General features: G+C 33.9%; 1 protein-coding gene across 1 annotated transcript in view; it reads right to left on the bottom strand.

Annotated features, from left to right (window-relative positions):
- Nucleotides 1-17,582, bottom strand: part of LOC150086309 (protein DENND6B) — a 116,688-nt gene extending 99,106 nt beyond the window's left edge. The window contains exons 1-2 of the mRNA XM_090373825.1: nt 17,284-17,582; nt 4,591-4,629 (exon numbers count right to left, since the gene is read on the bottom strand). Of these exons, the coding sequence (XP_090229951.1) occupies nt 4,591-4,629; nt 17,284-17,406 (162 nt within the window). The 5' untranslated portion in view covers nt 17,407-17,582. The remainder of the gene's footprint in view (nt 1-4,590; nt 4,630-17,283) is intronic.
- Nucleotides 17,583-18,109: the final 527 nt, after the last annotated feature.

Here is an 18,109-nt window from a genome sequence, read left to right as displayed (position 1 = left end):
TTTGGTTCAACTATATTTTGTTCTATTTTAAAGGTGTACTACAATTCTGTCCTGTTTGATTAGCATTTCATCCACAAAACACAAATAACCACATACTTGCCAATTTTCAGAATCCAGAAAACAACACAGATCTATCTTCCAACCAAAAGGCATCAAAATGAAATTACAAAATATAATAAACAATATTTTAAAAACTGTTTACTTATTTATTTATGTATGTATTTTTTATTTATATACTGAAAAGTTTGGCATTCTGACACTTTTTTTTCATTATGGGTATGGAGAAAAAATTTCATATGTTTAGCTTGTAAAAATAGCAAAATTAATTAATACTGCTCACCAGTGCTTTTTTTGTAAAGAAATAGGTGCTGGTACTCATTCTTTGCTATCAGGAAAAATTTAAAAGGATATGAAAAGTACCCTGAAAATTTTTTTTCCCTGATATTGTTATTTTAGTAGTAATGTTTTTAGACAAATTAAGTATATTAACACACAGTTTATTAAGCATAATTTATTATTCAAGTATATAAAAAAATAAGTAAAATGTGAGTAAAATAAGTAAAAAATAATAACATAAGTAAAAATAATTTCATAATAAAGTTTTTGTAGAATTTTCCAAATTTTTATTAAGTTCTCATCCGACACATTATGCCAGAAGTGGACAACCTTTTTTGAGTAAAGAGCCATTTTTGATCTAATTAAAAAAAGAGAGAGAGAATCCAAAGAGCCACACCTCAGCTCAAGCTGGGGGGGGGGAAAGAGTTTTTAAGAAATGGAATAGAGTGGGTAGGTGTTTATTTAAAAAAAAAAATATATATATATATATATATATATTGAAATATTATTTATTAATACCGAAAAAACGTAACAAACATCCAATTAAGTACAAATTAATGTGACTTTTGCTGATGAACTTCTTGAGTGAGTCTCTCAACATCATGCAGTATGTAGTAATTAAACATGCTTGCATTGTTCAGACGACAGTTTCTTGATTTATTTTTAACATAGTGAATGTTCAAAAATATTTGCTTGCAGAAATACATCGAACCAAAAACTGAGAGAAGTCCAAACACAAATATTTTCAAATTTGTGTGTCCAGTAAGCTACTCCATGCATCGAACACAATTTGGTCTTGTATTTTAAACTCATCCATCGCTGTCCATTTGTGTAGAATTGCAAGGGCAGCCTTTTGCCTCTCCAAATCCTCAATTTCAGTTTTAAGGCATTTTAGTCTTGCACTCCACATGTCCTTGATTTTTAAGTCCTCTAACTCCATTTCAAATTGGCTTCATGTGAGCTATAAAGTTAAACTACAGCTACACGTTAAAAGAGCTGCATGCGGCTCGCGAGCCATAAGTTTCCGACCTCTGTCCTATGCCGACTTCTTTTCTTCCTCTTTGGGTTACTGAATAATGTTTTTGAAGCAGCCACGAATCAACATATTTTGCTGGATCGAAGCAGATCAGCAGTGGGTCTACAATTTTAAGAAACAGTACTGAAGAAACTGTTTTTGTTATCAATGAAGCACTGGTTGGGCTGGTGATCAGATTCATTTGTGAAAACCCTCGTTCACATTCATTTTATGAAATTGGTATCGTACTCAAACCGTTCATCAAATGCTTCAATTCTTCCGAAACCTTATCAATTAGGTATCCCTGAAATCCATGAATTGCATGTCTTTCATTCTAATTTTCTAACTTCACTTTTGCCAAATGCCAACATTCGTATTTAGAAGGATTAATACCTGCGTTGTTCTCGTTTTCCTTCTCTCATCATCGGTATTGTCACTAGTTCTAAAATTTGAATTTTTTCTTTTCTTTTGAAATTGTCCAAAATATCGGTGTCATTCGGATAATCAGGTACTGTGACCATGTAAACAGAGATGGGGAAAATTTACGGAAAAATGTGGATAACGCACTTCCGCGAAACAACAGATGATTATTTGACGGGGTAAAGAAAGAAAATCACTTTTCTAATTCTTGAAAGGTTCACTTTTAGTTTTAGTTGTTTTAGTTCACTTTCCGCGAGGAAAGTGAACTAAAACAGCATTTTAAATTTTATTAATTATCAAAAAAATTTTCTCATTAAATGTTTTGTTCAGTAGATGTAATCATGTATTGTACTTAATAAAAGTTTGAATATTTTCAATTTTACTTTCACATACAACAAGATATGGAAAATGTAACACACTAAAGAAATCTAACTTTGAATTTTTTTGAATATGACCCCTGTACAGGAAAACGTTGGACACCACTGCAGTAGAAGGAAGGTGGGCCAGAGCCCACTGGGAATACACCTTGATCTGCTCACTCTTGACTAAAGCAACTCCTCCATATGTGGACAAGTGCTCGTATAGGTTTTACCAGGTACCACTAAGTTGTACAATGCTTTAGCTCTCTTAATTTGTGCAGCAGCACAGAAATGCAACACACTAAAGAAATCTAACTTTGAATTTTTTTGAATATGGCCGAAATTTTCGCATTTATGCCAGAAATGCGAAAATTTTCTTCGCTCAATGGAAACTATTTTAAATGTAACTTCCAAGGGGAATTTAAAATAATTCGCTATAAAAGGACTTTTCGTTAAACAGAGGCCTGGCTGAGTAATTTAGAATTATAAAAATGGCTATACGGTTTTATATAGAAAATATCTTAAAAATAGACAGTAAAAAATGCAAATGTAGTTAAATAATTTTAAGCTTATTTGAATAGTAGGTAAACATGTGAAAAAAATTTACAGAATATTACAAATTTCGAAGTGCATTGCATCCAAATGTCACACGTCACTGTTAATAAAGTTGCCGGTACGCCATACCGTTGAGTACTGTCCCAAAAAAAGCACTGCTGCTCACAAAAAAAGTAAGAATTAAAAGATTAATCTTTATTTAAAAATCCAAAGTATGTAACATAGCCATCAAAATACATGAAAAATATGAGATATTCTTTATTTACTGTTATGATACAGAAACACTTTAAAGGTTTTTTCTCCTGCCTGGTTAAAAATAAAAAACAATGAATGCGACTGACATCTGGACTGATTTTATGCTTTTTTTTTTAAAAAATTCTTTTATTTTTTTCCCCAGACATCTGGTTCAAACATCTATACTTATTCTCCAGACTAGTCATTTTTAGTTTCATTAGGTAAATTCCATGTTATTTTTAGTTTTCTTCTCTTAAGTTCCAATTTAAATATTCAACTATGCATAAAATACTTCAAACCTTGGAGTTCCTTCATCATAAATTTAATTATGTAGTTCTCAACTAAGCAGACAACAACAAAAAACAATACTTCACAGATTCTTCATATGCCTAATCAATATTTATAATGCTAAATTAAGAAATCATATGATTTCTATGAATATTCAGAACGGCAGATCTCACAATTCACGATACAACCCATTATGCATTACCAAAACCTTTCTTATCTTATAAAAGGACTTGACATCTAACTGAAAGGCTTCATAAGAAACAAAGGTCATGATGTTAAGCAACATTAAATAAATAAATTTTTAATTTAAACAGTTTAGCCAACTTTGAATTTTGTATGCATATGATGAGATGGCAATATATCTCACTGAGTGTTTCAATCAGTTTAGAAATAAACTATGACACATTGCAAAGATGAATTTAATGATGCTCGTGATATTACTGATGCACTTGAGCATGGCAGGCATCAGCAACTGGCAGCCTGTGTGTAGTCTGTACAGTGTTTGACTGATAAGATAAAATGCAACCCATCTAGGAATTTTGATAAACCAAAAATGCAAAAACACAGAGAATCAAATAATACAAATGAATGAAATTAGTTTTTTTTTCCTTTGAAAAATAAACTGAGAATCAGAATGGATTTTATCACATTTACACATTTCCTAATAATATAGTGCAACATTTTTTTTTTTTTTTTTTTTTTTCTGTCTAGTCTCTAAAATATATTATGGCTATCAACATTCATGTACAAATAAAATAATTATAAAACTGATATCACAAGATAAATAAAATGTAACAATTATATCTATATAATAAATATACCTATGCATTTTTTATTTTGTGCCAAAAGGTTGCTAGCCCCTGATATGAGATAAAATCCAACTGTGAATTTAAAGGTTTTTATCTTAATTTTTACTCAAAAAAGGATAAAAAAACAAACAAAAAAAAAGTGATTATGAAATAAAGTGAGAATATTATGGATACTGTATAAATGAGAAAGGTATTCCAGGGAAAAGAATTATGGATTAAATAAACTGATAACTAAATATTATAAAAATACAGTGCTGTTTCTCATATTCTTTCGATCTTGTGAACTCCTATGACTGTGTGGTTGGAGCATAAACTGAAACCCAGAGTATAAACAGAAAATTTATTTATTTTAAAATCTGACATTTAACAAATAAATTGTTTATGCAAAAATGATAGACTAAGTCTGTTCAAAATACAGCTTGCAAGCTCATAACAAACTAGTTGAATTATTCATATAAACATCAAGGAAAAAGAATCTGCAATCTACTTTATAGTATTATTATTATTTTTTTATATTGTACTTTTACACAATCATAAGAATTATACTGCTAGATTTCATATTTCTTTAACTTACCTCTTTCTCTGTCAATCTTATGTGACCAGGATAAACCATCTATTAAAATAAAGAAAAAACAAAACTATATATCTGTAAATTACACAATTTTAAATGAATAATTTAAGCAATAAGTAACAATTTTTTTAAAATTAAATTTTTCCTTAAAAATTTATATACAGATTTTACACACTTTTTTATGAACAGGCATCTTCCATCTCAACTTTCAACCCATGTATGGGTTGAGGATTGTGAAGACAGAAGATGCTTGCTTGAATTCCAGTAGATAAGCTTGTAATTTACAAGAAATACATGTGAAAGGTTGTTCCAAAGAACAAAAACTGAAGGAATAAATGAGGAAGAGAAGAATACTAATTTTAGATCATTTATTTAAAAATTAATAGTATGCTAAATTATTGGGCTTAATAGAAATCAAGAATGCAAATTATTTATATTTATTATGAACTAAATAACAATATGCATACACTTTTAGATGTCATTATGAATAATAACATAATTACTGTCATATTTAGGAAACAAGAGACCACATTATAATGGTTAATGCACTTCCACTAGCTGAATATAAGGATGGATGCTGTAATCCTCATTACAGCATTAACAAAACACTTTCCAATTGTTTTTCCCCCTGTTAATTGCTATTTATATTCAGTAACAGCCAAAGGCCAAAATGGTGATTTGTGGTTGGTTGAAGTTTCTTGGTGCATTGAATAAGGAAATGTGTTTGGTATTGTTTGTATAAATGTACATTCACAGGATAATTTGCAAGTTGTGTGAGCTTAAAAAACCTGGAATAACTCATAGGAGAGGTGGGATAAATATGCTCCTTCCACCTGCGATCAGCTAACTACAGCCTTATTTTAAGAATGATGAGCTATTTTAAGAATTCCTCCAGCCTCAAATGGAATTCAAACCAAAACTTCTCTCCAAAAGGGTAGCAAGTCGCAAACTCACTATACTTTCATATCAACACGGCAAAAGGAATGTTAACAATTTCATTTACGTGCAAATTCAGGTCAAATAAATCTAACGTGCCCATACGTGATGGTCAAATGTTTTGCTGATTATACTCATAATAAAATTCAGCTCTCTCATATTTTTCCGCTAATATACATTGGCGTTCAAAGAAAGTGCATCACCCTTTAAAATTGCAATTTTCATCCGAATAACATAAGTATATAGCAATATTTCTAACAGATTGCATCAGATAAGATTGACACGCGTAGGTGATGACGTAATATTGCATCAACTGTTACTTTCAGCTAAATAAGCATGCTCTGCAAGAGTTCCAGTCATTCATTCCTTGCTTGCTTGCTTGTTTGTTTGTTTGTTATTTGATTTTTAGGAGCATTAGCAACTAAGGCCATATTGCTTCGGGATATGCGGTAGTCATTCCCTGACCTTTCCGCATCCTCCATATTTGGTGGTGACGGGCTCGAACCCTGGTCTAATCAAGAAGCGTGCGCTACGCACTGCTGCTCCTTCCCACCTGGCTATGGAGATGCCCATTCCTTGCTTGTGGCAGGATGGCTAGTTACATGCAGTTGATGCCACGAAGATAGTGCTATTGTTGCTTTACGTGAGGAAGGATGGTCTTCCCATTATATTGCTTATAGAGTGTCTTGTAATCAGTCGACAGTAAGTATATTTCTTTTCAAAGTGAAGAATACTGGTTCTGCTGATAGGAAAAAGGGAACTGAATGCAAATAAATCTCTACACCAAAACAGGACCTCATTTTGAAGCACTTATGCCTTAAAAACTGTAAAGCTTCTTCGTCCGAGCTGAAAAGAGAATGGGAAAAACAAACAGGAATGGTAGCAAGTGCAGTAACAGTCAGAAGATGCCTCTTCAGAAATGAACTTGTAGCCCGTCATCCTAAGAAGAAGACCCTCCACACAAAATATGAAAAAGGCCCAATTAATTTGGTGTAAGGAGCATGCCAAATGGATTCCCAAGCAGTGGAAGTCAGCTATTTTCTCAGATGAGAAGAAATCCAACCTGCATGGCTCTCCATGCAGGTTGAATTTCTACAGTGTCAAAACAGTGTCTACAGTCCAAACACGTGCCACCACCAGCCAGCATCCATTTACTGTCCAACTCCAAAGAATACCATCCAGACTGTATAGTGTCTACAGTGAAATAGTGTCTACAGTCCGAACACGTGCCACCACCAGCCAGCATCCATTTACTGTCCAACTCCAAACTCACAGAACCAACTTTTCATCTTCCTCATTTATTCATTCAACTGCCGTTTTCTGGAACAACCTTCCTTCATACATATTTCCTGAAAATTAGTCTATAGAAGTTCAAGTCCAATGTCAACAAATATCTTCTGTCGTCTTCTCAACCTCCAACCCAAGCACAGTACTAAGTACTATAGGTTCTAATACCTTTTGTGTTTGGGGTTTACATAAAAAAAAAAAAAAAAAAAAAGAAAGAAATCCCCAATCCCCTACCAGCCAAATGATATGGGGATGCATTTCGTATCGTGGAGTAGGTCACCTGCAGTTTATAAAAGGTTCCGTAAATGCCAATGGATACCTGGCTATATTAGAAGGCAAATTGCTGCCAACCATTAGAGATCATTCAACCTGCCAAGTAACTGCATCTTTCAGGATGACTCTGCTCCTTGTCATCAGGCAAAAAGTGTAAGTAGGCACTTCTGTAGTTACTTTAACTTCATTTCTGCATTAGAGTTTTGATAGTAATGTGTTTACATTTGTTACAGGTGAAAAAATGGTTGGACGAATGGTCCATTACAACTGTTAGCTGGCCAGGAAACAGCCTAGACCTGAATTCTATAGAGAACTGTTGGCATCGTGTGGAATCTGCAGTTGCCATTAAGAAACCAAAGACCCTTCGTGAACTTCATAATTCATGTTTGGAACCACGAACTATCAGTTGATTATTTTCAGAAATTGATCTTGTCAATGCCTCGATAGTGTGCTGCCGTGATCAGGGCCAGAGGCGGTTCAACTAAATATTAGTTTGCACCTGGTGAACTTTTCATTTTGTTTCAAACTGAAGCAAATTGAGGGCTTTTGATAATATTTCAGCCATAATTGTCGTGTTTGTCAAAACTGTTGTATAAAAGGTTGCAAATGCTCATTTTGGAGGAATATTTTGAGAGCACCTGTCAAATTTTACTTAGCACTTAACTATTACTTTGCCTTATCTATTAATAAATAAGGTAAATATCTTTTGTTTATTTGTGATGCTAGTCATTAATATAATATACCATCACAAAAAAGGGTTAGAAATGTGAAATTCCTAGGTGATGCACTTTCTTTGAACACCAGTGTGCGTGTTTGTGTGCCTGAATAATGACACAGTTAGGAAAATTATGAAAATAAAGACATAATTAGGAAAATAAAATTTTTTTAACTGTCATTATTCAAATATATGTATATCAGGTGGTAGTAGTGAGTTTGACGTGCTAATGCTGCACCTATACCGCCATCTATATCCTTTTATCCTTTTACTTTTCTGTCTATATAAGCTGGTTAAGCTTACGTTATGTCAGTGGTGTGGCTCTGCTCTGGAGTTTATTTTTCGCTGCATAAGGACCACTGGTATTGAAATCCTCTGCATTGGCGGTTCGAATGGAGGATAGAAGGGTGGTTTGGTTCTTCGATCGGTTCGCCTTTGTGACGATTTGATTTGTCTATCAATTGAAATGCAGCGATTCCATGACCATTATTGGCCTCGTGGTCCTCTGTTGATATGGGGCATAATGGTCAGTCTATTTTTGTTACTTTGTTTTATTTTCATAGTTTGTTTAATCTCTATTGGTGATATTTCATGTATTTTGTAACTGGCACCTTACAGGGGGGCACCACTAAATTCTATATAATTGGCTTTAATTTTAAATGGAATTATTTTTAATTGAATTTCTAAATTATTCGGAGATTTTTGGCTACAATTTTAGTCTTGTTATTTTTGCTTTCCCCTCCCTGTTGATTTAACCTTTATGTCAATTTAACTATTATGTTTAAATTTTCACTGAACAGTTTGCCATACTATTGGCATATGTTTTAATTTTATACTTAATATCAGTTATATCTATATATGTATATAATGAACTTTGATAAACTTAAAACACGTTACTTAATCTTAAGATAATCTGTAATAACAATAAGATGATTCCACCATAGCAGATCACCCCCCAGCCTAGGTGCAGTTCTAAAAATACAAAAACAATTCCAAAACCTCAGTTTAATCAGCAGCAGCAAAAACAAGAAAAATGAAGTTATACATACAAAACAGAAGAATTTTGTGGTCAGAAACTTCTTAAATATACATAAAATGAACCTTAAAGTTTTAAATATTGTTAAATATAGTTATTGTTGTTAATCCAAATAGATTTTTATCCCATTTAGTAACAGGCGATGAAACTTGGCTACATATTTATGATCCTAAATCTAAATTAGAAAGCATGCAGTGGAAGCACAAGGGATCTCCAACCTCGAAAAAGTTTTAAACCCAACCATCACCTGAAGTGTTGTTAATTAATTACCTTGCACCTAAAACTACAGTAAGAGGGAAATAATATGCCAACTTTACACCAAATTTAAAAGCAGCAATTCAGGAAAAAAGATGAGGAAAGTTGGGTCATTGGGTTTTGCTTCTCCATGACATTGCACCTGTGCACAAAGCTCAGGAAGAACAGGCTTCATGAATGTGAATTTCAAAAATTAAGGCCACCCCCACTGAGTCCAGATATGGCTCCCAAGTGACTACAATTTGTTCAGAAACCCAAAGTCTCATCTTCATGGAACTCATTTTAAAGATGACAAAGGCAACTGTTGGAAGCCTGGTTTGATGTCCAACCTGAAGAAATTTTTTTTAAGGATTGAACTTTTTGCAGATTAAATATAACATGTATATTAAACTTTTTATCCTTAAGAACAAATTACAACATGGGGGTAAACAGTAGCACAGCTAAACCATAGTAACATAGCTCCAGTGTAAAATCAAGTTTTGTACTGGGCTTCAGATTCATAACCATTTGTGAGACCATCAAATGAAATTTTCAACTCTGTAGTCCAGGAAAAAAAAAACAAAGTCACAGACTTTCTGAGAAATGTGATTATAAGGAACACAAACAGTGAAGTAATATTGGGAAACCCACTTGAAGCAATCAATTGAATCTTAAGGCATGTTGTAAACAGAGTGGGGCCTTCTGAAAGTATGACAAATGAAGCATCCCACTTTTGTCTGTGCTCTTTAATGAGTTCAAGATAAAAATGTTGGGGGATACCCCTCTGGTTTGGCATCCAGTGTTGCATCGGTTCACTACATATATGCTATACCGTTGGAAGGAAGTAGGGGAAAACAAATATCAATAAAATGTCTCAAACTGTATAGAATTATGCCAAATACCAGCCATTTGTTTCCATGAATATCTAGAACAGATTATAGCAATATCATGACATAAACAAGAAATGTCAACTACGTCATTATATAATGTTAAAAAATATTTATTGATGATTGTTATAAATAAGCATCACTTGATTTTTCTGTAAGGAGAAAAAAATGTATACAAACAAAAAAAAAATTAAAAATCATAATTAGAAGATATGAAATCAGCTATGAAAAGTGTAAAATTCACTTATTACATTTTATGCATTATAACACTTATAATATGACAGATGCTATTAACTTATACACATTTACCAATCTAAGAATAACAACAAACATTTAAGGTACATACACTACTGTGCCTTCTTAATAGAAAGTAGTAGAGTATATACAGACAGTCAGAAATATTAACCACTTACTTGAGAAATTGTATTTCTTAACTGAAGAAAGCAGGGGGGAGATAATTTAAAAACCTGTTTTCACTGAATGAGATCAATGTGAGACTAAGCAATAACACATCAAATGCAGGCCATTGTACTGATATAAAGTCACCTTGGCGTACTACATGAATTTGCCACTCAGGCATGCAACAATGGATAACACATGTAAATTTATGGAAATAAGAGTGCAGTTTTTGAATAAGTTTTCCACTGGAATTTTTTTCTTTCAATATTTAGGATTCTAGTTAAATAGAAATATACAAACTTATATCATTATTTTTTTTAAATAGTAGAAGAAAAAGTAGCATTTTTTTATTCTAAAAAATGAACTTGTGAAAAAAAAATTATTTTCCACTCATATTTTTTGATAGTTTTCAGTATTATACTGAATAAAGCACCATATCTTGATCATTGATCCCCAAATTAAAATTATTAGGTTCTCCTCACTGCATATATAAAAGAGGTGCACTGTGTGGCCATTCCACAGTTCAAATAAATACATCTTTTTTTTTTCTTCTTTTTTTTTGCATAATATTTTAAAGTATTATTTTCTGATAAAACTTTAATCTTTCTAGTACTGATACATAACCAATATCATTGTCATATATGTAAAACAATTGTCCTATATCAATGTACAACAATTATCTAAAAAAATGGGGATTGAACAGTTTGGTTAATTTTGATTTCTTAATTTTTTCCCCCTTTTTTAATGTCCAAATAAATTGATTTTCTTATTTGGCTGCCAAACTGATTCCACTAACAACTCTGATTTTTGAATATTAATTTATCATGGATAGACAGCAACTATCCAATTTACATTCATAGATACTTCTGAAAAACAATGGACAATGTGAGGCAAAACATTTTACTTGATCACAAGTATAAATAAAAACTACAGTACAGATCTTGCTCAATGTTACATTACTCAATTTAAATAATTATTATTATAAGTAGCATATGATGCATGAAAGCAAGCTTAAAAGCATCAACCAAAAAAAAACACCTCCAACATCACCTGTCTCCATCCCCTCCAATAATTTTCTAGTTCTTCCTTGAATTTATTCGAAATACAAGCATCCATAACAACTGCTGGAAATTTGATTCAACAATCAACCACCCACTGGCTGAAGGCAAACCTCCACACAGCAATCCTGCACCCTTCCTAAATTACCAATAGTTTGGCTGTTGATGATCCAGCTCAGGTTTCTGAAAAACTGAATGAGTATTTTGCAAGTACATTCACACATGAGGAATTCTTTAGGAAAGAGGATGCTTGAAGTATATCAAACTCTAACATTGAACTAAACAATTTTGTAATAACTGAGAGGAAAGTGGAAGAGAAATTTTTGAAGTTAGCATTAGCATTAGTAGAGGCATTTGATGCAAGAAAGCAAGCTTATGCAGCATCAGCCAAAAAAAAAAAAAAACCACTTCCACTTCACCCCTCTGTTCATTTGAAATACCTGTCCAGCTGAGCCTTAAACTTATTTAGGCTATCAACTTCCACGACAAGGGATGGAAGTCTGTTCCAGGGATGGAAGAAGTTATAAGAAAGGCACCTGGGGTGGATAGGATCTATCCAATTATATTAACGGAGGCAGTAAAGGAAGTAAGCCAACCCTCAAACACAATCATAAGAGCATCCTTGGATTCAGGGGAGGTCCCTGTGAACTGGAATGTCCAAATGTATCTCCAATTCACAAAGGGAGATTTAATGGTCACACAAATAATTACACACCTGTTAGTTTAACTTTTGTTCCTGGAAAAATAATGGGGTCACTGGTAAATTAAGTAATGCAGAATCAATACAAGGCTGCAATTATACTTCAGAAACAGCATGGGTTTGTTAAGAGGAAATCTTGTTTTACCAATTTGATTGGATACTACAATGTGGTCACAAGGAAACTGGATGCAACAAATAATTTTGATATCTTATACTTGGATTTTCAGGAAAGCTTTTGATACTGTTGCACATAAAAGACTGCTGTACAAATTGGATCAGTGTGGTTTTAAAGGCAAGTTCCTGCTGTGGATAAAGGGCTGGTTGAGTGGGAGAAGACAGAGAGTGGTAATCAATGGACATTGTTCTTCTAATGTTATTAGTGGATTCCCCTAGAATTCAGTGTTGGGCCCACTGTTGTTTTCTATATTTATCAATGATATTGATCAAGGTATAACAGGCTTAATGTCCAACTTTGCAGATGATACAAAGGTTGGCAGGGTGGTTAATGACAGTATGCTACTGTAACAGGATCTAGAAAAGTTAGGCAAATGGGCTGAGAAATGGAAATTGAAATTTAACATCAATAAATACAAATTATTGCATATGGTAGAAGTAACCCCAGAGTAACATACCAACTGTTTTTACAACACTCAGGAAAGTAGTAAATAAAAAATACCTCGGGGTAATTGTGCAGTCAGATATGAAGTTTTCTGAGCAATGCAGACAGGCTGCCAGGATAGCGCATGGGGTTTTGTCAATGATATACAGGAATTTTGCTAGTAGGGTTAAGGTTATTTTGTTATTTGGTTTTTAGGAGCATTAGCAACTAAGGCCATATTGCTCCGGGGATATACGGTGGTCATTCCCTGACCTTTCTGCATCCTCCGTATTTGGTGGTCGCGGGCTCGAACCACGGTCTAATCAAGAAGCGTGTGCTACACACTGTTGCTCCTGCCCACCCAGGATAAGGAGATGATTATCCCTTTGTATAAGGCAATATTCAGATCACACTTTAGGAAGGATGTAGAGATGCTGGAAAGAGTACAGAGAAGGGCAACAAGAGTGGTGAGTGGAACAAAGGAGTATTCTTAACAAGAAAGGCAACTCAGTTCTGCAAACTGTAGCATCTGGAGACTAAGAACCTGTGAGGTGATCTGATTGAGGTGTTTAAGGCTTTGAATGGATTGAGCAAGCTCAATGCTGATGGGATTCTTCCTCTTGCTCAGACCACACACATGAGAGATCACAAATTCAAATTGAGGAAGGATAGTTGCAGAACAGATGTGCAGAAGTTTGCCTTTAACCAGTGGGTTAAAGGCAAATTGGCTGGAACAAATTTCTATCTGTTGTGGAAGTTGATAGCTTAAATAAATTCAAGGAAGAACTGGACAAACTATTGGAGGAAATGAATAGGTGAAATGGAAGGTGTCATTTATTTTCCTTTTTTTTTTTTTGGCTGATGCTGTATATTTGCCACTGCTAATGCTAACTTGAATTTATGCCCTATCAAGTGTGTGGTGTTAGCAAAAGGAAGAATGCCATCAGCACCGAGCTTACTAAGTCCATTCAAAGCCTTAAACACCTCAATCAGATTGCCTTGCAGATGTCTGGTAGAGATGGAAGAGATGGGGATAACGGAACCCAAAATAATGGAACATTAGCTCGAATGTTCCGTTATTTTGGGTGCCATTATTTCAACGTCTACTGTATATCTATGAGACATTGTCATATACCAGAGGGACAGTAAAGAAGAAGTCTCTCCTTGAGTTGATGTTGCTAATGTCCCTCTGATATGCTCATTTCTGTCTAATGCTACATATGGAAACATGGTACTTTTGATTCCTTCAGTTGAAAGTGGTAAGTTTTATTTTAATAACTTTTGTTTTTCTTGTATTCATTTTAATATTGTGTTTTTATTTTCCTTTTATTATTTTTTTTAATCTCTGTTTGGGTTAACAATAATCTGCAGGTGAGCAATAATGGTAATTATATTTATTTAGCATTCACTTGGCCTACTCTTTACAACAGAATTCAAAAACATAACCTTTCTAATTAATTACTGCTTCCATACGGTTTACTAAAGAAACAGAACATTAGCAGTGGCATATGATGGAAGAAAGCAAGCTTATACAGCCAAAAAATTTTCAATTTCATCTACCCATTGCCTCCAATACTTTGTCTAGTTCTTCCTTGAATTTATTTAAGCTATCAACTTCCACAAAAACAGATGGAAGTTTGCTCCAGCTAAAGGCAAACTTCTGCAGACCTGTTCTTCAACCATTCTTTCTCAACTTGAATTTACGTCCCCTCATGCGTATAATCTGAGTAAGAGGAAGAATCCCACCATTGAGCTTGCTCAAACCATTCAAAGCCTTAAACACCTCAATCAGATTACTTTTCAGGTGGCTAGTCACCAGATCTGCAATTTGCAGAAGTGAAGCCTTTCTTGGTAAGACCACTCCTCTGTACCAAAGGAACTACATATTGTCATGTTTCCTCTCAATTTAGGAGACTGATCCTAGAAATCAAGATTTTTTTTTTTTTTTTTTATAGGAAATGCATGTTTAATTATAATCAGTTACCCCTGGCATATTGGCAAAGGTTTGAGAAATAATGGGATACAGAACTGATATCTGCTGGATGACTCATGGACTTATATTGAGAGCCTGCAGGATTCTTAGGAACCTCAGATTCTCTGTCAATTTGTGTATGTAATGTAACCAACAATAACAAATGCCAATTTTCATGTCTGTTATTTTTTGAAACTGTTTAATTCTTTGTTTGAATCACAGTGTGTGTGCGGGTGTGTGTTGGTAATGCCAAACAAAGCGTTGTCATAATGTACAGCACCATACATGGATTGAGGGTTAAGAACAGAAAATACTTGTTGATGGCTGACTTGAATTTCATAAATTGTAATATTCAGGAAATACATATGGAAGGAAAGTTTCTCTGAAAAACCAGAAGTATGAGAGATAACAGAATAAAGATAAAGGTTAGTACAATGCTATAGGCTGCAAGGGCATTTCAATGCAGTAATTGAAATAAAATCAAAACTGTATGTGTTAGCTGCATTTCATTTCAGTCATGGAGACAGTCTGTTCCTGCTGAAGACCAAGGCCAAGTATTTGATCTTATGTTCAATCAAGAAATAAATACATTATTCACAGTTCAGCACACATTTGTTAACAGAGGCCATCCACTGGCTGATGAAAAGTCAGTAGGCTTCAAAACAAGCACGTTTCATCTGACGAGAAGCCAGTCAGCTTCAGAAGTTGTTCTAATAGCATCTTCGAGTTTTAAATGTATAGCGGGTTAATCTTTTCAGGTGATGCTATGCAATTTAGAAAGAAATTATCAGCTTAGGCAGAACCTTGGATAATGGTATTTGTTTCTAAGTTGAACTAAGCCCAAGGTATAATGATGTATACTTGGGAAATATTTAATGCAGGTAATACATATGAATTTTTACTTAATAAAGGTTAGTTTGGCAAATATGGGGCTTTTTTTTTTTTTTTTTTTTTTGATTTGGTAGTTGTTGGCGTATCGGCTTCTGTGGCCATATTGCACCTCCCAAGGTTTTTGCAGTACTTTGATCCAAGCCCGAGGCGGGAATCGAACCCGCGACCTTTGGGTTGCCGGGCAGGTACTTTACCCACTCGGCTAGCCCGGTCGGCAATATGGAGCTCAACTGTGAATATATGCTGTCAGAGTGTCAACACCCATTTAGAGTCCAATAGATGTTCCAACTGGTTTAGAAGAAAGAGGTGGAATTACAGATACTAATTCAGAAGAATGTGAAAATATCTGTAGAAAAGGTATGCAGCAAAAATTGAATATCTATGTGATAGGGAGCAGAGAAAGTTTGCAAAAGAAGACTCATTAATTCACGTGATTGCTCTCTTTCTTTTTTTGAATAACATCTGAGAGTCTCAGTGCAGTTCTAGTAGTACTAACCAAGATATGGGAACAATATTCCACAATAGGATAGATTTGTGATTTGCACACAGTTATTTTCTTCTAAACAGTTAGCAGTTGTTTGGGAGAAAATTACTGCTGTGAATGAAAGAGAAAGCCTAGTTTTTTTTTTTTTTTTTTTTGATGCACAGGACTTCTTTGAGAATCTTTTTTAAATTTCTAAATTTTTTCTTTGAGGTGAAATATACACATATAACAACATTAAATGAAGACTAGTCTCTCAACTAGCTAATCAAAAATGGCTGAGCTAATATTATTAGGTCTGAAAAGGCATCCGCTCAAGAGTTCCATGGAGGAATCCTCCAGTCTCTAATTACAAGTGAACCTTCAAAGTTATGTGCAATTTAAGTTTCATGTGTTCTTATGAGGCACCAAACCGTTTTTAACTGAAAACTGTTAATCAGATTCAAAAGTTTATCTTTGAGATAAAAGATAACAAGGAAATCCCGAACTATACAGGTGGATGTGATTACGTATTAAAAGTCTCACAGCCACATGTTAAATTTAAACAAAACATGTAATGCCATCTGGCCTGGTATCACGTGAATTACACTGCAATACAGTGTCTTGAATACTTGCTTTTCATTTTTAACTTGGCAGCAAACTCTCATCAGTAAAATTACCACTGCTACAAACTTTTGACTAAAACTATTACTAACCCTAAAAATCAAAAAAAAAAAGTTAACGCTTATTTTCTTCTTTCGTACATTCATAATTAACGTAAAAAACTCAAGGCCAAATAGTTTGCATTTTCCAGTCAACTGTAAATACAGATAAAGAAGAGTAACTTTTTTTTTGTGGTGATGTATGTTGGTGGGGGGTAAACACCAAACCTAATTCCTCACTTTTCCTTCACAGATAACAAAACGGCCTTGACGATACGACTGGCCTCGAGCATTCATTCATTCTTCACTGAACATACATTTACACGTTGATTTACAATATTTAGGGTAAACACTTACTTACTAAAATTAATCTATTAAAATAAAATTTAAATTAAAAAATAACATAACTGTTTCCCTATACAACGAAAGTCACTCTTTTTATTTCTTGTTTTTTTTATTTTTTATTACATTCAACTAATACCACTCCAATTATAGCCACAAGCTCAGACAATAAAATATTCCCGATTGCGTTTTAAATATATGTATCAGGCCTAGAAAGAGGGCACCTTTATAAGTTTATATTCTTACCTCTATTGCCTGTCCAAGTTCTAAATCAAACGTTACTACACAAATGCAATAAACCCACTGAGAAAAATTATCCCATGGCAAAACCGAAGGTGTCAATGCCTTGGAACATGTAGGTGAATGCATCGTCTACTAATGAGATTAACTTTTCACCAGCTATAACTTCATTGCGGTTTTCATACTTAAGAGAACCTCAATACAGAAAAAGTGCTTTGGGGGGATTTTCCTCTAAAGAGGAATATAAACACAACCATATCGCCAAGCAAATTCATGTTATCCCAACATCAATATAGGTGAGAAGTCGTCCCATTTCCCACGCACGTATGACAGAAAACAATATTCAATGACTTCCACATCTATCCACTAGATGGCGAAGAGAAACATTACTAATAAAAGAATTACTCCTCCAACGGATGAGTGAATTTGTATAGCTCATGGACAGTCTTTATTAAAAATAACAATAAAATGGACTAGAGAGCGCGACATAGTTCCAATTTAAAAGAAATAGTACAACTTTTTTTTTTATTGTAGCGAAGGACATGTTAAAGAATTCAATTCAAACCCATACTAAGTTAATACCATTGTGTTACTGACCTAACGATTCAATTGTTCGTCATTAAAAAATTATAATGATCCACTGTTCATACTGTCGATCGGTTTATAATGCAGGACCATCTAGACAGGAATGCAGTTACAAAGCGGATTGTTAAGGGGCGATCTTAAAATAAACTTCTTTATTGCTGCTAAATACGGTACATGTACTAGGAACAATAATTCTCATCACGGCGACATGGCCAGGAGTTTTACATTATATATGTGATTAAATTGG

The sequence above is a fragment of the Mastigoproctus giganteus genome, chromosome 5 (genome assembly GCF_048544385.1).
Source record: "Mastigoproctus giganteus isolate SK-2022 chromosome 5, ASM4854438v1, whole genome shotgun sequence".
Taxonomy (NCBI): Eukaryota; Metazoa; Arthropoda; class Arachnida; order Uropygi; family Thelyphonidae; genus Mastigoproctus; species Mastigoproctus giganteus.
Note: the sequence above shows the minus strand (reverse complement) of the source record. Positions and strands in the feature narration are given on the sequence as shown.